Raw genomic sequence first — 8,516 nt, 5'->3', positions numbered from 1 at the left:
ATCCAAAATTCAGCCTTCCACGTATTTTCGCTCATTCAAAATACTCCGTCTCTCACTTTTTCTTTCCATGCCACATTCAGAATGTTGGACTGTCCAAATTTCGCCTCGGCATAAGCTCTTCAGTATTCGCACGCAATACTCAATGGAAATTGCAATCACTTGTATTGATCGCGATATTAATAAGACAGTGTTATTGTGTTGAAGTGGAACTGAGACAATGACTCTTTTGACTGTGCCCCCTCCCCTTCCCTATACAGCACCCTCCCCTACCCCACCCTACTTTCCTTTGTGTACACAAAGACTTGACCATCTACCTCAACTGTGTGAGAAGATATTCCGTAACCAAAGAATTCCATGCTTTCAGGGTGTCTTCCTGTCCGTCTCATCCATTTGTCTCTTCTTCTACTTCATGCCTTTGTGTCCAAAAACCTAAAAAAAAGAGAAAAAAATAGCTGGAATCAATCTTTTAGCGGTGCTCGAGTGGGCCCGCGTCCAGCCAAAGCTTCCGTCCCGTCCATGTGTGTCCTGTGTGTAAATAAATTCCTCGTCAAGACCAAAAATGAAAAAAAGAAGAAGGTGACAATCCAAGCAAGGAGGTTCTTGCTGTAATCAACGTTGCCTGTTCCTTGTTTTCCCCCAAAAGCTGGAATCACGGGACTTTTCCCTACAAAGTCATCCCAGAATCAAACTAGGAGACAGAAGCTATTTTTCCACATTTGTAAGAAGAAGCCAGCCTCGCTCCCTCGTTCTCGGTCCGAAGGAGAAAATCTTGCATGGACAGGGGGAAGGGGCCACAGGGAACGCGAATATTTGACTGTCGATGCCTTTCCTTGGCTCCCGGCCCGAGTCGGAAGAATGTGGCGGGAATTTTCATTTCTTTTCTTCTTTCTTTTCTATCAGCAACTCAAGAGAATCCCTTTGAATACCTCATGTGAAGCTTGTTTGTTGTGATGTTGCACTAAAAAAAACTAGAAAAAATAAATAAAAACTCATTTGTAACCCAATATTTGTTTAGGTGAGGTTCTTGACTCGACTTGTCACCTGCAATCGTCTTGGAAATCTTTTATTGGCACATGAAACACATTAACTTATTGAGACACCAAAATATTTGTAGGTTCCCCAAAATGTGAACATTTTTCACACCAAAACTTCCCCAGAGGTACCGAAATGCACATGTGACAAATAAGATTAACGTTGGTCGGATTTATAATTAAAAACATTATTTCATTGTTTTATTACTCAAAACAACTCACTGGCACAATCACAATTTTTAATGTGACAAGAAATATCAATCAGTGAAAATCCCATTTTTATCAGGATACTACACCCCCCATTATTTTTCATTCCCGATAACAAGAAACAGAGATTCACCCCATTTGCGTTTGAAATTCTCTCATTCACACTTCATGCCGAAAACTCAGATGTAAAAAAAGAACAAAAAAAACACATTTTCTAAATAAATTCCCCCCCCGCCCCAAAAAAAAAACAACTTTCCACTCAGCGGCATATTCAATAAAAGAAAGATATTTCCTCCTTTGATGGAGGTCAATGGGCGATCCACAGCAGCCTCTAGTGGCGTCAGTGAGTACTACACTACCTAAATCACCAGACACGACGTCACAAAAATTGCCTTTGGAACTTTTAATTTTACTTCATACAAAAGATTGTTTTTAACACATCCATCCATTATCTGAACCACTTATTCCCACGAGGATAGCGGGCGTGTAATAACAATAACAGTAATGATCACAACAAAAATATTAAGTTACATGTGGGAGTGGACCGTAGAACTGCGTCGACCAGCGACGCCACATAGGTGCGCGCTTTCAAGTCAAACATATTTCAGCTGACAGCCACAGAGACCAAAACGTGAGACTGGTCACCATGAAGATGAGGAAGAAGACGGCCGGGCCCTCACACGATGGGGTAGCTAGCCAGGTTAGCGATGCCGCACAAGTTGCCACGGTTACGCGCCATCTTGATGTAGCCTTTATTTCCCCAGCTTTCGCTCCAGCTGGTGCAAATACAAATGTGACAATTTAAAACCATTACAATGGCGACACTGCCATTTAGATGATATCATGTGATGAGGATGTCACACCTGTTCTTGATGAGCCAATACTTCTTGCCCCTGGACGTCACGCCGTAGCCCACCGCCAGCACGGCGTGGTTGACATCATCTTTGTTGCAGTTGGGGTCATAGTAAATGCCTGGTCATGTGACAAAGAGGTTGGAACGGGTAGTTGGAATGTGTCGTGACATGGCCTGGAGTGATGTGACGTGACATCAAACAGATTCGCTCGACGTGTTATGGTCTGTTACAGGTGGCGTCACATAGTATGGTGTACTGTAACATGGTGAAAAGTGACATATTGTAGCGTCATGTAGTCTGGCTTGAAGTGGGGTGTTTGTCATTGACGTCATATGATGCGGCGGATGTGATTTATCATCACATGGCAGAACGTGGCGTCAGATAACGACATGATGGGAGGCTTCATGCCGTGTTCACTGACCTCTCTGGTAGAACTGGAAGGTCCCCTGAGAGGCGTCAATGCCAACAGAGATTGGCCCAACTTTGAAGAGCGCCACAGCTAGGGCGTGCTCGTCGCCTTCAGGAATTTCCTTGTAGCTACGGCATTCGCCAGCTGTTCCAGATGAATTGAAGCGGCACATCTCAGCCTACAGGAGGTGCCACGAATGGGGGAAAAAAAGGATTGATTGAAATATTTTTTATGGTACACTTCCTCATTAAGATATACAAATAAATAATCAAAACACATGTTAACAATCATGGACTGTCCTTAATGGACTTGTTGGCCAAAGGAGTCCATTTTGAAGCTCACCTGTCCCACGTAAGGGTAGGCCTCCTCTGAGTCGATACCCCCGTTGTCTCTGACGTACTTGAAAGCATTGGTCATGTATCCTCCTCCACAGCCACTGTTCTCCGTCACGCAGTCCACCAGGTTCTGAGGACTGAGGTTTCTCAGTTCGCCCGTGGTCTTGGCTAACTGACCTTCCAGGGCCCCCGCCGAGCTGAAGGCCCAGCACGAGCCACATGAACCCTAAGGAACACAACAACCACACAAACTTTGCATTGTGTTACACCTATCTTTCCTTTCTTGACTTATTTCGTTGTTACGACACTACGCTGTAACGCGGATTTGTTGGGAGAAAATTGCATTATTCTATCTGTCCACTGGATGTCAGCATTTCACCCCTTTAAATTATGTTATTTTGACAGACGAACATAAAGCATTTGGGCTGTTGCTAATGTAGTTTTTGTATGATTGTCAAATTTAATTTGATCAATAGGAATTGAACAGTAATAATTATCATTAAAAATCCTTTTAATGCAAGATATCATTGAAAAAAATCAGTCAAACGTATCTTTAATTCAGTATGTTGAAAGTGCATTCTTCGGTTTTGCCACTAAACGGCATGATTGCGCCGTGTTGAATTTTCGTCATTAGGAAAAATTCATGTCAACGTTCCTTATTCAGACATTTTTGCATTATGCGTGTAAAAACACGTAATATGCTACAAATTCCACATCTGCAAGAAAATTTGCTCTTATAATATCCACTCGCAACTGTCACGTGATGTACGTTTTGAAAAATAATAATAGGAAAGTAGGAAGTAGAAAAATAAGGTTAAAAAACTGGAATGAAACAACGACTAATTTAAATGTATCGCTAAGAAAAGCTAAATGCAAAACCGTTCAAGTAAAACAAAAAAGTTCTTGAAAGTTCCATGTGAATAAATGGATTGAACTTGAAAAAATCTTTGAGGTAGTAAAAAGGGAGATTGAGTATAGCACAATTTGAAATTCTCAGTTTGACCCAAAATAAATTCATTCTAACAGAAAAGTTTGGATTTTCCACTCGAAGAACGTCAAGACGCGTTCTGACATTTGGCCAATAGATGGGAGAATTTCACCACTTTAATACTCCATTAAGTCTTAGATGAAAAGGTTTCTTCAGCCGTCATCTGTCCTTCTTTGAAGGTGTCGGACGGACGTTTCGCTTCTTATCCAAGATGCTTCTTCAGCGAACTAAAGTCCGGACCTTCCTTCGCTAAGAAGTACAGGTGACAGCTGAAGAAATCTTTTCATCGATGGACCACTCCTGTACGACTCAGAGCTTACACAGACGTATTGAGTCTTAGCTTTCGTTTCAGTCTTGCTGAATATTAACGAACCACAAAGTGAAAAGAATGTTGTTGAAGAGTTAGGAGTTCCTTCAGGAATTTAAAATTAGCGAACTATGCAATCTCGGCAAGTTTTTTAATAAAAAAAAAACGAATTTATTTGCCTGCCTTTTTAATTTGAATATTTAAACTTTCATGGGGAAATTTATCTTACTTTATATTTTAAAGTTATATATGTATTTACATTCTCCTAAACTGCCAGATTGTTTATTTCCCTTTTGAGCTGTGGGTTGATTACCTTTTGGCAGTTCATTCTTATACTTGACTAAAAAACATTATCACATTATCATGCATTTTGGTGACATTACAAGATGACACACCTGGTCTTTGACAGGCGTCACCATGCCCATCTTGCGGTAGTCCACCGACTTGGGCAACGGATAGGCCTGCTGCTCCGGACTCATGGTGAAGCCGCGTTCCCGCGTCATGGGCATGTCCAAGCCCATCATTTTCTCCGCCACTTCCTCCGACGTCTGTAGCCACACCAAAATTCTCATATATTTTCAGCTTTGATCGTGTGGATGATGATACCGGTTCATTTGTTGCTGTATTTACTCACCATATCTCCCAGGTGATTCATGCCCAGTTCATACGAGTGCAGGCCCAACGCCGCCTCCTGGTTGTGTGCCTCGATCATCAGCGCATTTTTCTCCCAGATGGCTCGCCGGATGCCTCCCTCGTCCTGGTCGAAAGTGAACAGACACCGATTAGTTATAATAATTTGTATTTATTTATTTATTATTTATTTATAATTGGCATAATTGTAATTTTTGGTGATTTTGGATTTTTTTTTAAACCATTTCAAAATGCATGAAAAGGTTTCTTTAGCCGTCATCTGTACTTCTTTGAACGTGTCGGACGTTTCGCTTCTTATCCAAGATGCTTCTTCAGCAAACTAAAGTCTTGCTGGTAGTTTCTGTCACATCCTCCTCTGCGCCTGGAGCAGGGCCCCTCCCCTCCCTACTCCCCGGACTCACTCACCTGTTCCTCATTCCGTTAATTGTGCCTTCTGGCTATAAAAGCCACCCATCTGTGCCGATGTATTTCTTGATGTTCCCCGTCACCCAGCCGCACGCAGGTCTGTTTCATTTGCTCTGCTCCATTGCCTCATTTCTGTTTTGCCTTTTCTGTCTCAGTAAAGACTCTTATTGAATCCATGTCTCCACCTTTTCATCGATGGACCACTGTCCGACTGAGAGCCTACACAGACGCATTTCAACATGCCTAAACGCTGACCAAACTGGTGTCGTTTGGCTTGTGTACCTAATGATGTGTCCGTATCATCAGAGTGAGACAAAAGTCTGCGGCGACTTGAGCAAAGCGCACAAAGAGAGAAGCAGACACAGTGAAAGTCATCCATCTGGGCAAATGGGTCAAATTGATGTTTTAATTAGCCACAAATGGCTGCTGGACGTCGCAGCCTGGATTCTTTAATCAGGATGATTAAAAGCAGATCACGTTAGTCTCGAGACATCCTCCCTTTTTAGTACCACAAAATGCGGCAAATAAAGACGACGCGCGGGGGACATTAAACTACGAGCACAGTCAACTCTCATTACTCCCCCTTCCAGTCCCCTTTCGAACACATCTATTCGCAGAGCAACTCTTCAAAATCATGATTAAAAACACACACTGACCAGGCCGTTGTATTCCCGACCGTGCGTGATCTTCCACTGCTCCCATTGGCTGTCCAGGGTCACCTGATCCACGTGGCCCAGCGCCGACACCGCCAGAAGAAATATGCCGAGGCAACGCCGCCACATCCTGGACAAGCACAAACACATGCTGACGTCATTAGATTTTCACTTGACCGCATTTTATCCGTGATTCGGTACTGTGTTTTTGTATTTCTACCTTCTGTATGTTTAAAATGAAGCTACAGATTCGATGATTTAGATAATTGAACGTCTTTTCATTTTTATTTCAGTATATTTCAGAGTCCACACATTTTTATTTTCATTTGGGAAGAGAAGCAGAATCTGCACTTTCATTTATTTATGGATGTATTTTTTTTACATTTGTTTTTTTTTTTAACTCAAGTATCTGTATTTTTCTGTCAGGAATTTAAATACTTTTTTGATCTTTGGCGCACATGGATAGGAACAAACACACTACTGAAACCATAAGTTAACTTTAAAGTCAAACATATCAACAGAAAAGTTTCCGTACCTTAAAAGTTCAGGAGTTAAATTCTGTTCAAGTGGTCCTGTTTTGGTTGCGGGTGGGTCCAATGCGCAAGTAGGTCAGCGTCTGGCTTATATGTACTGGAATTTTAAGGAAGTAAAAAAGGAGTTTGGGGTCCGGGGAGGAGTTGTGCCGAGGAATGAGAAAGAGGACATCTGGTTTCACTCTGAGTGCCATCGTGCATCATGCCGCTTGATTATCCAGAAAGTCTGCTGACACGGCTGGAAATATAAACAAAACATCAGGATTGAAATAGGGGAACATCACAAGTATTTCTCTTCCAAGAAGATAAAGTTTGTTCTTTGAGGATGCTTGTGATTGAATACGCAACACGGCATCCTAGAATTAGGTCAACATATTGTCAAAACTACTTCTTTGTCGCTTTGTTAAAGCAACAATTTTAAGTGATTATTTTTTGTCTGTTTACAGTAAAGCTGTTTAAAGGAAGAGTTGCCCACTTTCAGTGTGGTACCACATGGTAAACATTGATATTTAGTAGAAGAGATGCAATGGCGTAAGGAACAAGAAGCAGCCCCAGACCCTCAACTTTGCCCAAAATGGCAGCCGCAAACCAAAATGGCGGACTTCCTGTTAGGTTTGGGACACAAGCACAATCGACTTTGTTGGGCATTACGTTGTTATATATACGTAACCCCAATTTTGTCTTGATTGATAAAAGACGGTGGCAATTGGTTAGTTTTTTTTGTTTTTTTTTCCTATCCAAAAATCCATGATAATAATTACATCTGATGCCACTCTGCCGAAACTTTATTGCATAGTTAAAAAATAAAAAGCTTCATAGCTGAGAATTGCCTGTCAAAGATACTAGGAAAATATCCGAAGCATTCAGTTAATATCTGAAAAAAAATACTACTAATAATAATACATTTCATTCATAAGGGCCTTTCAAAAGTGTTTCAATTCCCGAATAAATTCGGGAAAGGCAGCAAATCGCAGGAGAATACAGTATATTCTGTTGAGTGGTGTGGCATTGGATGTATTGCTTGTAAGCTAACATCACCGCTACGTGGATGCTAACCATTAGCCTATGTTTCTCTGTGGAGGTTAAGATTAAGCTACATTCCCGAATTTATTCGGGAATTAAAACTGAGCACGATTGAAAGATCTCAACAGATTGTTTACCGAATGAAGTGTCCAGTGATTGTGTGACATTGACCAATAATCTATAAAAAAGACATTTCCTCAGGTGGTCATCATGTAATGGAAAGAAACACATTTATAGAACAAGGGAGACAAAATGGAGGCCGCACGCTATCGGTTGTGCTTCCTCCTGGCGTTAGTCATGCGCCTGATTTGTACATTAACAACATGAACATGTCTAAATATACAGAAGAACGGACTGCCTTGGTCATGTGTGAGCTGACACACTGGCCGACGTGAAACTAGGGCAGGGGGACATTTTATTAGGTACACTTGATACTGCAGACATGATGTTCTTTTTATTTACAGTTGAATTTTTAAAAAATTTCTTCAGAATATTTTGAAAAAAATACAGATTTATCGTAGCTTATTCTCCAATTGAGGCTTTTACTGTAAAAACACAATGACAAAGCTTCCTGCATTTGAAGGTCACAAATGACCTCAGCAGAAGCGCTCGGCATGGCGTGCGAAGTGGCGCCCATGGGACGGCCGCAATGGCCTTGGCTTTTGATTGATGACACCTCATCTTCATCTTCTTTTCCTCTTCCGAGTTCTAAAGCTCCAACAAGACAGTCAGAAGCACTTTAGATGATTAGATGTCGGGCGCCGCCACTGAAATGCCACTAGAGAGAATTTTTGTTGTTGTAAAAATGCAACTTCATTCTACTAATTAAATGTCTTAAAAATTCTGATATCACGCCTTGATTCTTTAGAAAACTTGACTAAAAATACAAAATAATGTTCTTCACCAACCCGTACTGGACTCAATTCCCTGAGCGTCAGGAGTTCTCTTACATCACTCAAAAGTCATCTATAAGCTACGGTATGATCTATAGGAGCAGTCAATGAAGATCTTACGTAAACCGAGCAACGTTGGCGCAGAGAAGCTTTTCTGATGCCACTTTTCACCGGCTGCTCGCTTGCCAGATTAATGATGGCCGCAGACACTAAAGAGGGTTTAAGGC

General features: G+C 41.5%; 1 protein-coding gene across 1 annotated transcript; it reads right to left on the bottom strand.

The window, feature by feature from the left end:
- Positions 1-1,626: 1,626 nt before the first annotated feature.
- On the bottom strand, positions 1,627-6,519 carry ctsk (cathepsin K). The gene is made up of 8 exons (XM_088998275.1): positions 6,376-6,519; positions 5,844-5,970; positions 4,766-4,888; positions 4,527-4,679; positions 2,844-3,062; positions 2,514-2,679; positions 2,102-2,210; positions 1,627-2,014 (listed from the first exon to the last, which is right to left on the bottom strand). Exons 2-8 carry the CDS (start codon positions 5,967-5,969, stop codon positions 1,915-1,917), a joined length of 996 nt encoding a protein of 331 aa, XP_088854401.1. The 5' UTR covers position 5,970; positions 6,376-6,519; the 3' UTR covers positions 1,627-1,914.
- Positions 6,520-8,516: the final 1,997 nt, after the last annotated feature.

Source organism: Hippocampus bargibanti, linkage group LG06 (genome assembly GCF_051943395.1).
Source record: "Hippocampus bargibanti isolate YZ-2025 linkage group LG06, ASM5194339v1, whole genome shotgun sequence".
Lineage (NCBI taxonomy): Eukaryota > Metazoa > Chordata > Actinopteri > Syngnathiformes > Syngnathidae > Hippocampus > Hippocampus bargibanti.
The sequence above is the reverse complement of the archived record's forward strand: the minus strand, read 5'-3'. Positions and strand labels throughout refer to the sequence as shown.

Excerpts from the sequence above, each read along its gene's own strand:
- ctsk (XM_088998275.1), bottom strand. The coding sequence starts at position 5,969 with ATGTGGCGGCGTTGCCTCGGCATATTTCTTCTGGCGGTGTCGGCGCTG. Across the intron at positions 3,063-4,526 it reads TGACGCCTGTCAAAGACCAG|GGTTCATGTGGCTCGTGCTG; the intron begins GTGTGTCATCTT and ends TGTGTTCCTTAG. Across the intron at positions 2,680-2,843 it reads CCTACCCTTACGTGGGACAG|GCTGAGATGTGCCGCTTCAA; the intron begins GTGAGCTTCAAA and ends CACCTCCTGTAG.